Consider the following 21,244-nt stretch of genomic DNA (forward strand, 5'->3'; position numbering starts at 1 on the left):
TGCAGCCTTGACGTACTCCTTTTCCTATTTGGAACCAGTCTGTTGTTCCATGTCCAGTCCTAACTGTTCCTTCCTGACCTGCATATAGGTTTCTGAAGAGGCAGGTCAGGTGGTCTGGTATTCCCATCTCTTTCAGAATTTTCCACAGTTTATTGTGATCCACACAGTCAAAGGCTTGGCATAGTCAATAAAGCAGAAATAGATATTTTTCTGGAGCTCTCTTGCTTTTTCGATGATACAGCAGATGTTGGCAATTTGATGTCTGGTTCCTCTGCCTTTTCTAAAACCAGCTTGAACATCTGGAAGTTCACAGTTCATGTATTGCTGAAGCCTGGCTTGGAGAATTTTGAGCATGACTTTACTAGTGTGTGAGATGAGTGCAATTGTGTGGTAGTTTGAGCATTCTTTGGCATTGCCTTTCTTAGGGATTGGAATGAAAACTGACCTTTTCCAGTCCTGTGGCCACTGCTGAGTTTTCCAAATTTGCTGACATACTGACTGCAGCTCTTTCACAGCATCATTTTTAAGGATTTGAAATAGCTCAGCTGGAATTCCGTCACCTCCACTAGCTTTGTTCATAGTGATGCTTTCTAAGGCCCACTTGACTTCACATTCCAGGATGTCTGGCTCTAGGTGAGTGATCACACAATCGTGATTATCTGGGTCCTGAAGATCTTTTTTGTACAGTTCTTCTGTGTATTCTTGCCACCTCTTCTTAATATCTCCTGTTTCTGTTAGGTCCATACCATTTCTGTCCTTCATTGAGCCCATCTTTGCATGAAATTTTCCCTTGATATCTCTAATTTTCTTGAAGACATCTCTAGTCTTTCCCATTCTGTTGTTTTCCTCTATTTCTTTGCATTGATTGCTGAGGAAGGCTTTCTTATCTCTCCTTGCTATTCTTTGGAACTCTGCATTCAAATGGGAATATCTTTCCTTTTCTCCTTTGCTTTTCGCTTAACACATATTAGCAAATGCTTTTCCAAAGAGAATGTACTAGTTTACATTGCCACCAGCAGGGGGTAAAACTATCGATTCCATTACAGCATGTAGCATTATATATGATTTCAAGTTGCTCTATGACTGTGTGGATCACAACAAACTGGAAAATTCTGAAAGAGATGGGAATACCAGGCCACCTGACCTGCCTCCTGAGAAATCTGTGTGCAGGTCAAGAAGCAATGGTTAGATTTAAAAAAATAAATAAATAAATAAAATCACCACATTATATACCTTAAAAAAAAAAAAGCAACGGTTAGAACTGGACATGGAACAACAGACTGGTTCCAAATCTGGCAGGCAATTCAGGCAATATACATCAAAGCTGTATATTTTCACCCTGCTTATTTAACTTATATGCAGAGTACCTCATGTGAAATGCTGGGCTGGATGAAGCACAAATTGGAATCAAGATTACTGGGAGAAATGTCAATAACATCTGATATGCAGATGACACCACCCTTATGGCAGAAAGCGAAGAGGAACTAAAGCCTTTTAATGAAAGAGGAGAGTGAAAAGTTGATTTAAAACTCAACATTCAAAAAATGAAGGTCATCGCATCCAGCCCCATAGTTTCATGGCAAATAGTTGGGGAAACAATGGAAACAGTGACAGACTTTGTTTTCTTGGGCTCCAAAATAATTGCAAATGGTGACTGCAGCCATGAAGTTAAAAGACGCTTGCTCTTTGAAAGTGAAACTATTACCAACCTAGACAGCCTATTAAATGCAGAGGCATTACTTTACCAAGAAAGGTTCCTATAGTCAAAGCTATGCTTTTTCCAGTAGTCATGTATGGATGTGAGAGTTGGACTATAAAGAAAGCTGAACACCAAAGAATTGATGCTTTTGAACTGTGGTGTTGGAGAAGACTCTTGAGAGTCCCTTGGATTGAAAGGAGATCAAACCAATCAATCCCAAATGTTCATTGGAAGGACTGATGCTGAAGCTGAAACTCCATTACTTTGGCTCCCTGATGGGAAGAACTGACTCCTTGAAAAAGACCCTGATTCTGTGGAAGATTGAAGGTGGGAGGAGAAGGGAATGACAGAGGATGAGATGGTTGGATGGCATTACCAACCCGATGGACATTAGTTTGAGTAAGCTCCGGGAGTTGGTGACGGACAGGGAAGCCTGGCATGCTGCAGTCCATGGGCTTGCAAAGAGTTGGACACTACTGAGTGACTAAACTGATGATTAGGGAAAACATCATGTTGATTACTAGTTACGCTGTGTATTTTCACATATTTGGTTCTAGTTTCAGAGTTATAATTGCTTCACATATTTTCCCAGTCCCAGTAATGTCAATTATTTTCTGAATAGACATTTTAACCTACCTAACTGGATTCATGTACTTCGTGTAATCTTTCAGAGATGTGGCCGTTCCGTTCCATTCTATCGCTTAGTCGTGTCCGACTCTTTGCGACCCCGTGGACTGTAGCCTACCAGGCTTCTCTGTCCATGGGATTCTCCAGGCAAGAATACTGGAGTGGGTTACCGTTTCCTTCTCCAGGGGATCTTCCTGACCCAGGGAGATGTGGCAGTTTATGATTAAACATAAATAAATACACACATACATATTCTCAATGATGAATTTCTTTTTTTCCATCAGTGTGCCCAATGATGCCTTAAAATTAATTACCCTAGAGAAGGGGTTATACTTTATGTTTGCACTCCATATTGTTATCCAAGTGTATTATGGAAGGAAATATGGGAGCAATCCTGATAATTAAAGAGAAAAACTAGAAATTTTCTTTGAATCCAGAAGCTTAAATGGTAGATTATTTGTGATTTTTCCCATATGTTTAAGTTATAGTTTTAAAAGTCTGAGAATTTATAGTTGAATTGTGAATCTTTTTTCCCTGTAGGTTGGAAAAGAGACTGTTCAAACCACTGAGGATCAGATTTTGAAGAGAGATATGCCACCAGCATTTATTAAGTAAGTAATTAAACATTCTTCTATTGCTAAGCAGAATAGTGTTTTTGTTAGGAAAGGAAAAATAGTGATTGTAGAAGGAAATTTTAAAATATAAAGCTCTGTTTACAGTTGAAATTTCAGTTTTTCATTTTTCAGCACTCGAGTTTTCTACTGTTGATTTTATTCATTGGTGTTAAACATTTTTGACACAAATTTTAATCAAACTATGAATTCTGAATTTTGTTTTTCAGAGTGGAAATGATTTAGAAACATTCTGATCTTAGCATGCATGAGTCTGGATTATGTACTAAATACTTTTGCTCAGAAATAACAGTAGATACAAACTTAAAAAATTACTGTAACATATTTCAGTAGCATTTTAAATTTAAATTTCTAAGCATTTCGACCTATCCTATCTAAAGTAAGCAGAGCTGCTAACTGTTGATTAGTTAAAGCTTCTTTATGACAGTCAAGTCCTAAGTAAAATGCTGATGCATAAGACAAAAAAAAACAACAAAAGAACCGCTACAAGTTATTAAGAATAAGATGACTATTCACTTAAAAAACAAGTGAGGCAAAGAATTTGAATAGTCAATTCAAAGGAGAGGAAATCCAAATAGCCAGTAAACCTATGAGAAAGTGCTCTATGTCATTAGTCACCAGAAAAGTACAAATTGTTCTAAGCTCCTAAATTAAGAAGTCTGATGTTGTCAGTTGTTGATGTGGATGTGGAGTAACTGGAACACCCATATGCTGCTGTTGGGAATGTAAATTGGTACAACCACTTTGAGAAACAATGTGTCATTAGTAAAGCAGAAGGTAGGCAATTTCACTGCCTCCCAGTATGTTCCCTAGAGAAACTTACATACAATAATACTGATATCAACATTGTTCATGATATCATTTGTTTATCTACATTGGAATGGATAAAAACAATCATGGTATAGTCATCAGTTGAATATTAGTAAAAAGGAATGAGAATATCTCATTTTAAAATGGTCAATTTTATGAATAAAAAGAAAGAATGAATCTCAAAAATAATTAGGGAAGTGAATGATAGAAATATATATAGAAATATATATATATATGGGTTGTTGCTGTTCAGTCGCTAAGTCCTGTCTGACTTTTGGAGACCTCATGAACTGCAGCATGCCAGGCTTCCCTGTCTTTCATGTCTTCCAGAGTTTACTCAAATTCATGTCCACTGAGTTGGTGATGCTATCTAAGCATCTCATCATATGTAGGTAGATTCCATTTATTTAAAGTTCAAAACCATGTAGAAATAAATTGTGTTGTTTAAGGATGCCTATAAGGTAAAAAGATAAAGGTGAACAAGGAAATAATGAACACAGAAGTCTGAGTAGTAGTGTTTCGAGGATGAAAAAGGAGGGCTATATCAGGGAGAGGAATGCAGGGGCTTCTAAAGTGTTAATAATGTTCTATTTCTTGATTTAACTGTTCAGTACGTGAGTGGTTATTTTGTAATTATACACAGACTTTTGCAATTTTCTGTATCTATATATCACAATTCAAAATAAAGCAAAAAGTGTTCCTTTATTTTTATCTTCCTTATGTTTTATTATTTTCATTGAACAGATGCAAAATTAAGGCACCCATATTGGTGCCTTATTTCTAACTTACTTGAGTGGGTGCTTCTACAGAACTATGTTTTTGTTAATTCTGCAGAATGTTCATGTGTTAGGAAGTAAGGTACCAGAAGCATCTGTTTTTTGCAGTCTGTTTTGTGGGAGTATCTTTTAAAACTTGCCTTTCTTGGACTTGGTGGCCTCCTAGGTTTCTTCCAGGTCTAACCAGTATGAGCCTACTTTATGTGCCATTTCATCATCATGGTAATAATTAAGTGTCCAATGCTAGCAGTTAAATGTATTATAATTAAACTTGCATTTACTTTATTATAAAAACACAACTCTAGCTTATACCCATTTATCCCTCACCCCCTGGAGCATGGTGAGATAGCGTATAGGGAGATTCAATATCTGGTAAGTTGGACTTGATGAACCTATAAAAAATTCCTTTCAACCCTTTACATTCAAGTCTATGAATATCATTTGATTGGTAAATGAATTTCTTCAGGAAACTGATTTCTGCTTGTTCCCAGAACTCAGTCTGTAAAAAATCTGCCTGCAGTATAGGAGACTCAGGTTTGATCCCTGGGTCGGGAAAATCCCCTGGAGAAGGAAATGGCAACCCACTCCAATATCTTTGCCTGGAAAATCCCATGGACAGAGGAGCCTGGCGGGCTGCAAGTCCACGGGGTTGCAAAGAGTCGGGCATGACTGAGCAACTAACAGTTCACACTTCACTTCCAGAGATAAACTTTTGAAATATGCCGTGTGCTGTCTCACAGGCTTCCATGGGGACTTAGAAAAATTAAGGAGTACCCTAGTTGTGATGACATTCTCAAAAGAGTGGGTAACTTTAAAACAAAACAAAGCTTCATTGATCACCCTTGGTGGTAGCTAGGTCCCCAGCCCCTTACTCTGGTAATGGAAAATTGAAAGAAAAGAGTTAAGCATTTATCATATCTTTTCAGAGGTTCCTCAAAATATTGAAAATAGAACTATCACATTATCCAGCAATTCAACTTCTGGGTATTTATGTTAAGGAAACAAAATTACTCATCTTGAAAATCTATCTGCACCCCATGTTCATTGCAGCATTGTTTACAATAGTCAAGATATGGAAACAATCTAAGTATTCATCAATGGGTGAATTGATATAGAAGATGTGAGATATATATTATTCAGCCATAGAAAAGAAGAAAAGTCTGTTGTTTGTAACAACATGGATGGACCCTGAGGGCTTATGCTAAGTGAAATAAGTCAAAGAAAGACAAATATTGTATGATTTATATGTGGCATATTTTGAAAAATGAATTTGTAGGTAGAGAGAACAGATGGGTGGTTGTCAGAGGTGGGGAGGTGGAGGGATGTGTCAAAAAGCACTGACTTCTAGATATAAATAAGTCATGGGGATATAATGTAGAGCATGGTGAACATAGTTAACAATACTGTATTGCATATTTGAAAGTTGCTGAGAGTAGATCTTAAAAGTTCTCATCGAAAGAGAAAAAAAATTATAACTATCCTTTCTCTCCTATGTGTACTTTATTTTGCAGTAAACTAATAGTCCTAATTGATGAGGGGAATTCTAACCAATAAATGTGGAATAAATGACAAATTAGAAGTCATCTTTGTGTAACATTTAATGAAACTGTTGATTTAGGAAAGGATCATCATTTCCTAAATCAACGGTTTCATTAAATGTTACATTGCCTGGAGAATCCCAGGGACGGGGGAGCCTGGTGGGCTGCCGTCTATGGGGTCGCACAGAGTTGGACACGACTGAAGTGACTTAGCAGCAGCAGCAGCCTCAATGGATGAAACCATTTAGAGGTTTTAACCTTTATCACACTGTGGGGGGAATCCCTGGTTTCCTTGAGGAGTCGGGAGAAAACATTGTGGTATGACCAACTGAAATAATTACTGAGCAGTTTTTTAAAAGTACATGTCTTAATATGCCACACTCTGAAATGTTACCTGAAAATAACCTGGAGTACAGAAATAATATGACTGTAGTTATCAACCAGATATGGGGAAAAATAAATATTCTGTAGTTTAAAACATCAGGCCTCTTTATGCTTTTCTTTAGAATGCAAAATGAAGCAAAAAATAGCTTTGGTAGATGCCTTGACTAGGATGGGGAGGGGACAGAGAGGGAAACAGATGGAAGCAATTAATGACATCCTTGGAACTGTTGAGTAGGACATTCTTTTGGGCTGTTTGGTTGATGTTTGGAAGTTTCCAGGGCATGATAGACTGGTGCTTCCTCTGCCGCCACTTTCACAAGGATTTCTAGATAGTGTCTGCTTTGGGAACACTAAAAAATAAGTTAAAAAATTTATGCTTAGATCAGTCTCTTCTTGATTGTTAAAATGTCTGGGCTAAAGAAAACAGAAGACTGATGATTTATAGATGGATTTATACCTAAGCAATCTGATGGAGAGATTTTTTAAGGGAAAGATGTGTCATTTTCAGATTCTTTGACTTTATCAGGTTTTGGGGGGGTCTCAAAATCAAATCATAGTCTATTTGTATGAATGGCAATTAATGGGGCATGCTGGAATGTTATAGAATGTTTTAGTATCTGTTAAAGATTATACATTTGGGTTGTAACTGTTGATAAGGGACTTCTAATGCTTGGCAATTTGTTATTATAAAACTGAGGGCCATTTTAATATAGAACAAGATTTGTGTTGTCACAGGAAGACTTGCTCTTGGGTGGAGCAAAAGTTATCTGATCCCTGACTGCACTGGCAGATAGAGTTTACAATTTACTAATTTTACCAAAGATTGCACTAATAGCCACACTGTTGCACAAGAGGTGTAGGGTTGCATGATGATTGCCATAGAAACTGTGATCTTCATAGACCTCAGGAGTGCCATGGTCATACTATACTGTTAAAATATTGGTTAGACTCACCCTATAAGAAGTCATTTGTTCCTTTAGAGTCTGGCAGCAGGAGATTCAGCTGCCGACTCCATGTCTGTATTTTGTGTAATCGTCATCAATCATTGTTATCAGGCAGTGGCAGCAGCGATAATATTTATGTGCAATTGATTGATTAATGGGCTAGACACACTAATTGGTTAATTGAGTATTTACTGATGACTTTTTATGTGTGTAGCGTGCTAAGTGCTACATAGAATAGCAGTTTTTATCATTCTTATTATGAGTGATCACTTGTAAGATATATTACAAATCATTTATTAATAGTGATAAAGTGCCAAAGTTTGCAAGTGCTTGTGTTTTTTTTTTTTAATGTAAATTGATCATATTCAGGATCACATGTATAATAACATCCCTCTCATTCCAACTCACTAGGTTTCGGTTTTTTCCTTTTACCTTTTGTTGAAGTATAATATTTTCACCAGCTTTTTATTATGCTTTCTTTAGTGGGGGAGAAATTAGTGGAAATATGGATATTGTGACTGAAAACTGCATAATTCCAGGTATTCATGTATAGGGGTAGGTCATGTATGAGAATTTTATTCTTCTGTGTATCATGGAGTAAATAAAGTGATCTGCTATTACAGAGATTTTTTTATTTCCTTTTTTAATATTTATTTATTTTGGCTGTACTGGGTCTTTGTTGCAGCACATGGACTTTCTCTCTTCGGTGGTGTGAGGGCTCTCCAGTTGCTGACCATGGGCTTAGTTGCCCCGAGACAGGCAGGATCTTAGTTCCCTGACCAGGGATCGAACCTGTATCTTCTGCATTAGAAGGTGGATGCCTAATCACTGGACCACTAGGAAAGTCTCCGCAAAGAGGTTTTTGAGAAAATGCTTTAAGAAGTTTCAAATTGAAGAGCTGTAAAACAGACTGATTCAACTGTAACAGAAATTCTGAGGAGTGCTATCATTTTAGGTAGAAATAATAGGAAGACATTTCATGTAGGAAGTGGGACTTGGGAGGATAGAGGGAGGGAAAAAGAAGCATACTGGAAATGGGGACAGGTGTGGTGAGAAAGGAAAATACTCGGGTGGAATGAATAGCATGAGTCGGTCATGGGGGCTGTGAGGAAAGGAAGTCACAGTGGGAGTGATGGGAACTAAGCTTGGGTAGCTGGGTCACATGATGCAGCCCTTGGAGGCCGGGTGGAGGAATTTGGAGTTGGGTGCAGGGAACCTTTGCACTTCTTGAACAGTAAGTAGAATGACAAGATGAAGGTGGTTTTTCAGGAAGATTCATAGCCAATACAAGGTGAATAATAGGTAGGTGTTAGTGAAGGAGAGTAAGCTGTATGTCAAAACGACCAGATTCATTTTGTCAACATGGATTTGCTTCAGGTTGATTTCTTATAGGTTAAAAAAATGTTTATGGCAAACTGTTTTATTTGCCTCAGAAAAATTGCTGTTGCGGTATACAGTGGAATTTCATTCTTATTTCTGCAATGGAGCAGAAATGGATAAGGAAGGCAGTTCTTGACTCTTATCCAGGGGTGTTCAGTGTCTGAGCATGTCAAAAAGTGTCCCTTGCGAGGTGGTTTTGGGGTGCGAACGTATTTAAAAGGGCATAATGCCTCTTGTCTGTCGGCAGGCAGAGGACAGTTTCATTTAGAGCTGGGAGGCGTCGCCGCTCTGTCTCAGTGCTGCTCTGAACAGTCTGCTTGAAATCATCAAAACTTGGATTGAGTCACTAGTTTGGACTATTTTTGAAACATATTGTAATGTTTATGCCTATCAAATAAAAGAATGTTCCTAAAATACTTTGTAAAAGGGTGTATGTAGTATTTGAAATGTACAGAATGGCCATTAATCATATTTCCTAGGAAATTGTCTTGTTTTAACCCTTAAACTTTATTAGTTTAGCACAGTTATAGTCTGTATTTGATATAATTTTATCTTGACTGATATTCATGTACAAAGAAGAAATTTCTAAAGGATTTAAAACATGCTTACACTTAATTTAGGTCTCTTCTGACCAAAAGTAGTAGTGCTGTATTTTTAGATCACAAGCCCTCATATTTATCTTTTTTCATTGCTTTGATCTTGAACACTCTGAATAATTTGTGATGAAATCTGAATTTTCAAACACTCTTTTTGGTGAAAGTGGCCAGCACATCTTTCTAAAGTATTAATTCTTTGATTAATACTCAGTGCACTTTGCTTTTCTGGGGCTAATGTGTGATTCTAATTTTTTTTTTCCAAGTTTTTTTGTGATCCTTTCCATTGCTGCTTTAAGACATTTTTGTCACTTAACATAGATGACCAAGTAGCTGTGCGATAATCATTCACATCTGCCAGCTGATTTGTTGCACCTTTGACCTAGGGTAAGCATTTAGACTTTAAATAGTTCACCTTTGAACTTGCCATATTAAACATAGTTGAGAACTACTTGTTTTTCATAGACTTTCTCAAACTAAAATGATTTAAGTTTTGAGTCTTCTCAGTAATGAACTCTTGAGTATTTTATTAACTCATGGGAGAGTTCTAAACACGTTGGCAGGGATTTAACCCTTATTTTACTTTGTATACCTCAATAATTAAGAAGTAAACAAATAATACTTTGGTTTCCATTGCCAACAGACTAGTCATAGTAACATGATTGAGGAAAACTCAAGGGGCCAAGGGAACTCAATACATTTATTGAGTATGTATTATTGGGTGAGGTACTTATGTATTTTTATTTTCTCATGTAATTCTGAGAACACCAACTTCAAAGTATTAATACATTCATTTTATAGATAAGAAAACTAAGGTTTGACAAACATTAACTCACCTAAGTTTGCTCGTGTAAATGGAAGAGCATGTTTCCTGTTGATGGGCTTGTGGTGTCCAAGTGCATGTTCTTTCCATAATCTGACTTCCAAGAAGTCATGTAGTCCACTCCTCTCTTTTTTAGGCAGTAATAACTTTATGGGCTCTCCTCGTGGCTCAGATGGTAAAGAATCTGCCTGCAGTGCAGGAGACCCTGGTTGGATCCCTGGGTCAGGAAGATCCCCTGGAAAAGTGAATGACTACCCACTCTAGTATTCTTGACTGGAGAACCAAGGACAGAGGAGCCTGGCAGGCTATAGTCCATGGGGTCACAAAGAGTCAGACACAACTGAGTGACTTTCACATTTTCCTTTTTTTTTTTAAACTAACTTTATACCACTCTGAGGATAACTATTTACAGTTTTCCTAAGTATTTCCAAAGGAGGAAATTTACGAATGTAATTTGTGATGTACTGCACACACATTTCTTAACCTATATAGAAGTTAAAGTCATATTTTAAAAATAAAAAGACTCATAGAGATTATTTAATCCAACTGCTTTATTATATAGATGAATTGAGGCCATTGGCTGCCCCAACACTACCCTGCAAATATAAACAGAAACACTAAAAGTAATTAGTAACTAAAATTCTCTTAATTATTATCTTCACTACTGCTATAGAGATCCATTCTCAAATTAAGACGTTCACAGAATTAGCTTTTTTTTCTCCATCTACTTAAAATCTTTATTTTATAAAGAACCTTATAAAAATAGCTCTATTTCTGTTATGGACAATATGCATAAAAACGAGACAAGATTTATTGATAAAATAATATTCAGAAACTATACCTGGAGGATAATTGTTTTGTGTATTTTTTGTGCTACAAAATAAAATGCCTTTGAAATGCATATAAAAATAACGTTAATACATTTTAGCTAAGGAAAATAAATAAAATTCCAACATTAACAAATTAAAAAAAATAGCTCTATTTCTTGAGTACCTTTTATGAGCTGGTACTTTGTTTTGTTATTTAATCCACCCATCTTGCAGATGAGGTGGCTGAGACTCAGAGTAGTTCACAGTAATTTGTTGAAAGTTACCCAGTACATAAATGGCAGAGTTACGATTCAAACTCTAAACTGTCTGACTCCCAGGCTTGTACTCAATCTAGCATGCTAAGACTATTTTTTGCCCTTCCGTATAAGAATCTCTTCTCATAACATATTAGTTATTGTGAGGCTTAAATGAATGAGATAATATATGTAAAAATACCTGAAAAATATTTTTCATGATTATTAGCTTCCTTCTTGAACTTCTCAATCTTTTTTTCTCATTTTCTCCAAGTAAACTCAGTTACTTTTTAAGCTTTTTTCATAGAAGAGTCTCCTCTAATTTATTCTCCTGTAGTAAGACCTTTTTTAAAAAATAACAGTCATGATTGCTTGTTTTTATTTAATACTTTTTCTGTATCTGCTCAGATAATCATGCAGTTTTTATCCTTTACTCTGTAAGATGGTCTTTGGTCTACTCCATAAATATCAGCTTTTCTGATGGTGACCTGTATATGCATGTCTTTTTCTTTTCTGGCCACTCTGCATGGCTTGCTGGATCTTAGTTCCCCGGCCAGGAATCAAACCTAGGCCCCAGCAGTCAAAGTATGAAGTCCTAATCACTGAACCCCCCAGGGAATTATCCCACCTGTGCACTTCTGAGACAAACACTGTGTGATTGTGATTTAGAAAAGAAAATGCAGTGCTAAATTCAACTTTAATATTTTTAAAAGGCTTTGCTTCTTAGTTCATGAGGGGTCTTGATCTATAATTTTCTTTTGTTATTTCTATTTCTTACCCTGTTTTGTTATCAAGGTTATTTTAGTCTCATAAAATAAGATTTCTACTCTTTGAAGCATTTTATATAACAAAAAGATTGTCTATCCTTGAAAGTTTGGCAAAACTTGCTTCTAAAACTTTCTCTGGGTCTGGTGTCCTTTAGAGGAAGAAATTCGATTACTCTTTCAAATTCCTTTATCATCTAATTCAGGTTTTAAATTCCTTTTGAGTTAGGTTTAACAATCTGATTATTTTCTAAGAAATTATCCATTTCATCTATCCTTTTATTTTCAGTATTGTTTACTTCTGTTTTTTTTCTTATCACTCTTATGGGGGGATTTATATTTTATTATTTTTTCCCAAAGTCTGTTTCATTAAATTCTGCTTTTATATTCATTATTTAGTAAAGTTTATTATATGAATATCTTATTTTCAATATTTCTTTTACGTTCAGTATTTCTTGTTTTTAATAAATATATTTTGAGCTCTCAGTTTTGCTCTAAGTCTGACTACAAGTTTGTAAACAACTTACAGGTACTTATGCTGCTGCTGCTGCTAAGTCGCTTCAGTTGTGTCCAACTCTGTGCGATGCCATAGACGGCAGCCCACCAGGCTCCCCCGTCCCTGGGATTCTCCAGGCAAGAGTCTGGAGTGGGTAGCCTTTCCCTTCTCCAAGGGGTGTTCCCAACCCAGGGATCGAACCCAGGTCTCCTGCATTGCAGATGGATTCTTGACTAGCTGAGCCACAAGGGAAGCCCACTTATATATAGTAGTTCAGCCCTAAATATTTTGTAATTTTGATGTGAATTCCTCTTCAGTTCAGTTCAGTTCAGTCGCTCAGTCATGTCTGACTCTTTGCGACCCCATGAATCACAGCACGCCAGGCCTCCCTGTCCATCACCAACTCCCGGAGTTCACTCAAACTCATGTCCGTTGAGTCGGTGATGCCATCCAGCCATCTCATTCTCTGTCGTCCCCTTCTCCTCCCGCCCCTAATCCCACCCAGCATCAGAGTCTTCCAGTGAGTCAACTCATTGCATGAGGTGGCCAAAGTATTGGAGTTTCAGCTTTAGCATCAATCCTTCCAATGAACCTATGTGTATTATTTAGTAATACATTTAAAAATTCTTTTTACTACAGGCATACTTCAGAGATATTGTGGGTTCAGTTCCAGATTACTGCAGTATTTGCAGTAAAGCAAGTCATATGAATTTTTTGGTTTTCCAGTGTATATAAAAGTCATTTACACTATAGTTTGTTAATTGTGCAATAACATTATGTCTAAAAAAAAGCAATGTACATACCTCAATTAAAAAATATCTTATTACTAAAAAATTCCAAATCTATTATAGTAATAACATCAAAGTTCACCATAACAAATACAATAATGATGAAAAATCTTGAAATATTGTTAGAATTATAAAAATGTGACACAGACATGAAGTAAGCAAATGATGTTGAAAAAACAGTGCCACAAACCTTCCAATTTGTAAAAAACACAGTATCTGCTAAATGCAGTGAATTGAAGCACAGTAAAATGAGATATGCCTGTATCTTTTGATTGTTATATTTCTGATTTAATTGCTTTATGCCCAGCAGTCAAGATGTATTATTGATTCTTTGAAATTCTGTGACATAATAAGTGGTCAGTGTTGGTAAGTGTATTGTGTGTGTTTAAAAAGAAAGTGTATTCTCTTCTACTTGGATGTAGAGTTCTCTTTTTATCAATTAGACCAACATATAAATATTATTGATCTGACTTGTTATATAGTCTTACTATAGATCATAAACTGTTTATGATTAAATCTGTTGAAATCTACAATAATTGTAGATTTGTCAGTTTTCCTCATAATTGTCAATTTTAACTTTCTGTGTTTCAAAGCAGTATTATTTAGCCGTTACAAGCTTATGAATCTTGGGGTCCTATGTTGTTCATTATTTTGTTACTATCCTTTTTTAAGAATGTCTGTTGCTTGATGTTAAGCCTACTCTTGACTTTTATTTCCAGATTTTATTCTTTTTTTCTTTTTTAAACCACATCTTAGATTTTGTCAGTTTTCTTCATGAATAAAAATATTTTTTTATTTTATCTGTGCTCAGTTGCATCTGGGTCTTTGCAACCCCATGAACTGTAAACTGCCAGGCCCCTCTGTCCATGGGATTATCCCAGCAAGAATACTGGAGTGGATTGCCATTTCCTCCTCAAGGGATCTTCTCAATCCAGGGATTGAACCCACTGGGTTCTCCTGCATTAGCAGGCCGGTTCTTTACCCCTGAACCATCTAGGAATCTCTTATTGTGTCTATTCCACTTCATTTGTGTTTAGGTATTTACACCTCTGCTGTGTCATTACATCCTGCTGTAGAATAGTGATTGTTAACTTTTTTCAGCATAAGACTTTCAAGTAATAATGGTAAACTATTACTAGTTAATTAAGAATATATAAGAATAAAGGTTACAATGAATTTATAATGTTTTAAAGTGGATTTTGATTTTATTTATCATGACAACATCAACATACATTTGAAAACTACTAGTATCTGTAAGACACACTTATTTCTATGTTAATCTGTTTCTGCCGTAACCCTAGCATGAGATGGAGGAAAGACCAGAGGAGCTGATGGACCTGTAAACAGCAGTGTCCTTGATTGAACCTTGCAGTCTCTGAATCTCTTCTTCCTTCACAGATGCTAGATTTGAACAGGAGGTGAAAGAAGGTGGGGAGAAAGACTAGGACTAGTCATTTAGGCTTTAAAGGATACAAAAGTTTGTGATTTATACTGTCTTTCAAATAACCTGCCACCAAGACTTGAGGAGGATGTAACTTGGGCAGCAGTGACACTTCAAACCTTCCTATCCCCACCAGGCTGCTTCTCTTTCAGTTATCTCTGGGCTTTGGTTTTGTTTGAAGGGGAAGTTGAAACTGGCTGCATAGCCTTCTAATATCATATGAAATAAAAGAATTTAGTGAGTCTTTGATGTTTATGTGTGTTTTAGCTCTGTTATTTCAATGTACATGTTCTAGCAAAAAAAGTTTGGTGTTGCCCTTAAAGGGTTTTGAAGTTTTTCAGTATGACTCATGACTCATTGTGGTTTTTAATTTTAGTCAAAATGATTGTCACTGAGTTAGGTCAGGAAAGGGATGATTTGTGGATAAGCCCTGTAGGATCTTTAAATCTAGGAGCCCAGGGTTGGAACAGTGTGTTACCATGCAGCGTACACATGGGTCAGTTGATGCTGGGCATTTGCTACTTGAGCTAGATTAGAGTTTATCATTGTACTCGGTGTTCCTGACTCCCTCCTAAAAACTGTAACTGCTTGTGGACTTCACTCAGGTTTCTGGATGACTAATGGCTAAGGCTCCCTGACCTTTCTCAAAATGGCAGTGCCAGGAGCAAAGCATATTGGTTTGTCCTGGGTTGCCACAGAGTCTAGCTTTTGCTATTTTAAAGTAAAATTTGTGCCAAATGACGAGTATATAAAAGAATATTTTCACATATCTCCCTGAGTCTTTTGAAATCTGTATATATATATTATTATAGTTTCTTAAAAATTTTATGTATATGCACAAAAGAGATGAGGATAGAATGGGTTGATTAGAGGCCATACTCCTGTTTGAGGGGTACTAGAAAGACTGCACTCTCAGTTGCTTATGCCTGGAATATCATTAGAGCTCATTCATCAGGTTAGCAGTTTAAATGCTTGAATACGTAGGAAAGGGAGAATCTTTGAGGCATTAGCAGTTGTTTTTACTGATCTTGGGTTAGTTTCTAAATTTAGGAAAGCAGAGGGTATTTGAGTGCTCATCCCTTACTGTCAACCCCTGGCCTCTCACCCAGGCCTTATATTTGTGAAGGGCCTGGATTTCAATATTTTCTTCAAATGATACCATGTATATAGTCCCAGAGAAAAAAAGGGAGTCTTAAAAGAAAATCTTTATCATGCAATTAAAATTACTCAATGTAAAGACTTAAATATTCCACTATGTTTATAACCTTGTTTTGCCATTTCTTTATTTTTATATATGATGGGTTTCTCACACTTGGAAGTGATCTGGCCCTTTGTTGATCTCCGAGAGATCCTGCCCAGATAAGAAGGGAGGGGAGGTCTGAACATGCATTAAGAAGACAGCAGGAATAGCCTGGCCAGTCGATTTTGTCTGTGAGGTCATTATGCCAGGGTCGGCCTGTTGGAAATGGTCAGGTTGGGTGCCATGGCTACAGTGGCGGAAACCTCATCCACCAGCTGATTGTGTTCTTTCTTCCTCCCACCTGTTTCCTTCCCATCTACCAAGTGTTGTCTGTGCTTCGAGTGATCGGATGTGCCTGTGATCTGACCAGCTGTCCTCTCTTGAGAGGACAGGTCCCAAGATGTAAACACCTGCTTCCTTGGATGTGCTCCAGGCGAATCCGACTTCCATGAAATAATATTTTCAGGTGTTCTGCTCCACAGCACTGCAGTCTTTAGCAAACAGAAGACATTTTTTGCAATACTGTTTATAACCTAAGTGACTGTACTGTCTGAAGTTAGGTTTTATTCAAACAGTGAATTTGATATGGGATAGTTTCCACCACCCCTCAACATGTGTTTTAGGGGTAGAGTGAAAGTTTAACTTGCTGAGTGTTTTAGAGAGCTTTCTGGTTTAAAGTTATGGAGCAATATATGTCTAAATAGGCCCATAAGACTCTCTCCTTTAGGGAGGCATACCTTGTTTTATTGCATTTAACTTCATTGTGCTTTGCAGATATTGCGTTTTTCACAAAGGTTTATGGGAACCCTGCATTGTCAGATATGGTGGTTAGCATTTTTTTTTTTAAATTAAAGTATGTAGTTTTTCTTCTGGGAATCATACTATTGCATACTTAATAGACTACAATAGAGTATAAACATAACTTTTATATGTGCTGGAAAAGCAAAACATTTGTGTGTCTCACTTTATTGTGATATTTGCTTTATTTCGGTGGTCTGGAACCAAACCCTTTATATCTCCAAGGTGTGCTTGTTTTATTTTTTCCAGCTCTCTTTCTCTCCCTTCCTCATTTAAATCAGTGAGCTGGGATATGATAATTGATTTTGACAGAGTAGATTGAGATTATTTGGCTTCAGGGCGAGGGATTTACCTGTTCTTTGTAGTAGTTAACTGCCCTTCCCTAGGCAAAGCAGGTCTACTGCAAATGTTTATTATTGTTCACAGAAAGGACACTTGACTGTGTCCCTGTGAGAGGGTGAGAGAGAGAGACACGCACACAGAGAAAGAAAGACAGGGAGGGAGAGAAGGAGATGGAGAGAATATTATTCCATGGAAAAAACAACTCAAAGAGATGCTACTAGGAGAATTGTCATTATAAGTAGTGCTGAGCTTCTGAGGGCAGGAGCACCTTTTCTATCACAACTCTTGTAATCTCTCAGTTAAAGAAAGAAGACTACTTCTATTTTTGTATCCCCTCAGCATGTGCTGGGCATACTTCTAAATACTAATTCCTATTTGTTTATTTATATGCCTTGTCTTGCTGCTGCTGCTGCTAAGTCACTTCAGTCAAGTCTGACTCTGTGTGACCCCATAGATGGAAGCCCACCAGGCTCCCCCATCCCTGGGATTCTCCAGGCAAGAACACGGGAGTGGGTTGCCATTTCCTTCTCCAATGTGTGAAAGTGAAAAGTGAAAGTGAAGTCGCTCAGTCGTGTCCGACCCTCAGGCTCCTCCATCCATGGGACTCTCAAAGCAAAAGCACTGGAGTGGCTTGCCATTGCCTTCTCCGATGCCTTGTCTTACCAAGGTGGTAATCCCTAAAAAATAGGGACATACAAAAAAGTCTAGGGAGTTCCCTAGCAGTCTAGTAGTTAAGACTTGATGCTTTCAATGCTATGGGCCCGGGTTCAATGCCTGGTTGGGGAACTAAGATTCTGCAAGCTGTGTAGCGCCCTTTCCTTCCAATTTAGTTCTAGGACTCATGCAGCATGTAGTAGGTCCTCAATATGTTAGATGAACAAATATATGAAAGAATTAAACTAAAGGAATTTAAGATTAGTAACTCACTTCTTTGATGATGCTGTGAAAGTGCTACACTCAATATGCCAGCAAATTTGGAAAACTCAGCAGTGGCCACAGGACTGGAAAAGGTCAGTCTTCATTCCAATCCCTAAGAAAGGCAATGCCAAAGAATGCTCAAACTACCACACAATTGCACTTACCTCACACACTAGCAAAGTAATGCTCAAAATTCTCCAAGGCAGGCTTCAACAGTACATGACCTGTGAAATTTCAGATGTTCAAGTTGGACTTAGAAAAGGCAGAGGAACAAGAAATCAAATTGCCAACATCCACTGGTTCATCGAAAAAGCAAGAGTTCCAGAAAAACATCTATTTCTGCTTTATTGACTATGCCAAAGCCTTTGACTGTGTGGATCACAACAAACTGTGGAAAATTCTGAAAGAGCTGGGAATACCAGACCACCTGACCTGCCTCCTGAGAAACCTGTATGCAGGTCAAGAAGCAACAGTTAGAACTGGACATGGAACAACAGACTGGTTCCAAATCTGGAAAGGAATACGTCAAGGCTGTATACTGTCATGCTGCTTATTTATCTTATATGCAGAGTACATCATGTGAAATGCCGGGCTGGAGGAAGCACAAGCTGGAATCAAGATTGCCGGGAGAAATGTCAATAACCTCAGATATGCAGATGACACCACCCTTATGGCAGAAAGCAAAGAAGAACTAAAGAGCCTCTTGATGAAAGTGAAAGAGGAGAGTGAAAAAGTTGGCTTGAAGCTCAACATTCAGAAAACTGAGATCATGGCATCTGGTCCCATCACTTCATGGCAAATGGATAGGGAAACAGTGGAAACAGTGACAGACTTTATTTTGGGGGCTCCAAAATCACTGCAGATGGTGACTGCAGCCTTGAAATTAAAAGACACTTGCTCCTTGGAAGGAAAGTTATGACCAACCTAGACAGCATATTAAAAACTGGAGACATTACTTTGCCAAAAAAGGTCCATCTAGTCAAAGCTACGGTTTTTCCAGTAGTCACGTATGGATGTGAAAGTTGGACTATAAAGAAAGCTGAGCGCCGAAGAATTGAGGCTTTTGAACTGTGGTGTTGGAGAAGACTCTTGAGAGTCCCTTGGACAGCAAGGAGATCCAGCTAGTCCATTCTAAAGGAGATCAATCCTGAGTATTCATTGGGAGGACTGATGCTGAAGCTGAAACTCCAATAATTTGCCCACCTGATGCAGAAAAACTGACTCATTTGAAAAGATCCTGATTATGGGAAGAATTGAAGGCCTGAGGAGAAGGGGATGACCGAGGATGAGATGGTCACTGACTCAATGGACTTGAGTCTGAGTAAACTCTGGGAGTTGGTGATGGACAGAGAGGCCTGGCATGCTGCAGTCCGTGGGGTCGCAAAGAGTTGGACACTACTGAGCCACTGAACTGAACTGAAGTCACTTCTGGATGCAGTCTAGAAGAATCTTTAAAAATGTCTGTGGCAATGAATTTTTATAATCTCTAGATCTGTTTTTCTCGCTTTTCTTAAATAAAAAAATTCAGCATAAGTTAAAACATCTTGATTAGTGATAATTGAAATCACATGAAACTGAATAGTTTGGAACCTTTCCATCTCTTAAATGATATGGTGTTATATCATGTAGTAATTTTATGAAGAATGGACTTGAGGGTTATGAGTGGGTCCTGTGAGGCTATTATTGGTTCATTGATCTAAAGCAGAAGAGCTTTCTACTAATTTAGATTGAAGACTCAAAGGCAGAGAGAAGCCTTAAAATGTGTTAGCTGATTGATTTAAAGTAGCTAACTCATTATGATTAATATATAGTCAAGATTTATTTTTTGAAATTTTATAATTATTTAGGAAATAGACCTTATCCCTACTGTCATGCTCTAAAATGCTTTTTAAAAAAGATTTGTATTAAAAAGCAGATCACTTTAAGAAGCCAGGCAGGTTGAATGTTTAAATAAAATCTAATTTCCACAGACAAGACAGACTCCTTCCTTTTTCTGCCTACTGGTTAGTCATGGTGGGATTTGTTTGGCTTTATGAATCTCATTAAATTTTAATGTACAGATCAGATGTCTTATTGTAGGTAAAAGGAAAGGATGCAGTGTCTGTTTTGGCCCTATCATTTTACCACACAAGGGAACCATTAGTGGAGAATCAAATTGATTCCTGTAAAGCTTTTCCATTTCATCTTTTCTTTTGCCCGTTTCCTTTCTCCATGATGGTTATTCCTTTCATTTATTTTTTGCTTTTTCCAAATTTGAAACACTTGTGCAGAAGCTATCTTTTCAAATATGTGTAGTGCAGTAGTTGCATTCTGTGGTGTTTGTTTGTTTGCTATCATTTCATCAAGGTTCATGTTAACCTTGAAATAAGTTTGTGACCTTTTAAAGTTAATGGTTTTGATGGCCAGATGATTTCTTGATATCGTGTACTTGAAAAAATCCATTCATTCATTCAACAAGTGTTTATTGAGTATTTATTGAACATTTTTTTTATGTGTCAGGGATTGTACCCTGTGAATACAGGAAAGATAAGGTCCTTGATCTTGCTGAACTTACACTCACTCTTGTGGGAAATAGGAAAAACAAAGCCAGGAGGGTTTATGTCTCATGTGAACACATAAGAGAGACACTTAACAGATTTGGGTAGGTTTCCTGAAGGAAGAGTCATTTAAAAGCAGCACCTAGTCATTTGTCAACATTACCTTCTGGGTAAACTGTGTCCTCAAATTTTGAAGAGCACATGTGTGTGCTCTTTTTTTCCTTTTGCTTTGTTGCCACCGGGAAAGCAATGTTGGTCACCAGCAGCTCTGTTGGAGCCTTTCGAGAAAATTTGGCCAGGGTTCTCGCTCTTGCTGGCCTACTCAAACCATCAGGGTCTGATCTGGAAATGTGAACTTAAGATGTGCAGCCAGTACTTGAAGGACATGAGCTTCATTAACTTGGCCTAAATGAACTCCCTTTAATGGGTCATCCAGCACATGTACCATATGCAGAAACAATACTAGCTCTTTGTATATAAAATAAAAGTTTGAAAAAAAAAAAAGCAGCACCTAAGAAAATAAACAGGGGTTAGTCAAGCAAAAGAGGGGAGAGAGAAAGAGGCGTTTCAGCTAGAAGGAATGACTGTTAAACAAACAAACAAAACTTGAAGCAGATGGCCAGTGCTCTTTAACTAGTGGTCTTTCAGTTC

General features: G+C 37.4%; 1 protein-coding gene across 3 annotated transcripts in view; it reads left to right on the forward strand.

Moving 5' to 3' along the window:
- Positions 1-21,244, forward strand: part of VCL (vinculin) — a 112,910-nt gene that overhangs the window by 39,047 nt on the left and 52,619 nt on the right. For all 3 annotated transcript variants that reach the window (XM_055425394.2, XM_055425393.2, XM_055425395.2), the window contains exon 2: positions 2,867-2,937. In XM_055425394.2, coding sequence (XP_055281369.1) covers positions 2,867-2,937 — 71 coding nt within the window. The remainder of the gene's footprint in view (positions 1-2,866; positions 2,938-21,244) is intronic.

The sequence above is a fragment of the Moschus berezovskii genome, chromosome 12 (genome assembly GCF_049115385.1).
Source record: "Moschus berezovskii isolate FMDL1 chromosome 12, NW_MosBer_1.0, whole genome shotgun sequence".
Lineage (NCBI taxonomy): Eukaryota > Metazoa > Chordata > Mammalia > Artiodactyla > Moschidae > Moschus > Moschus berezovskii.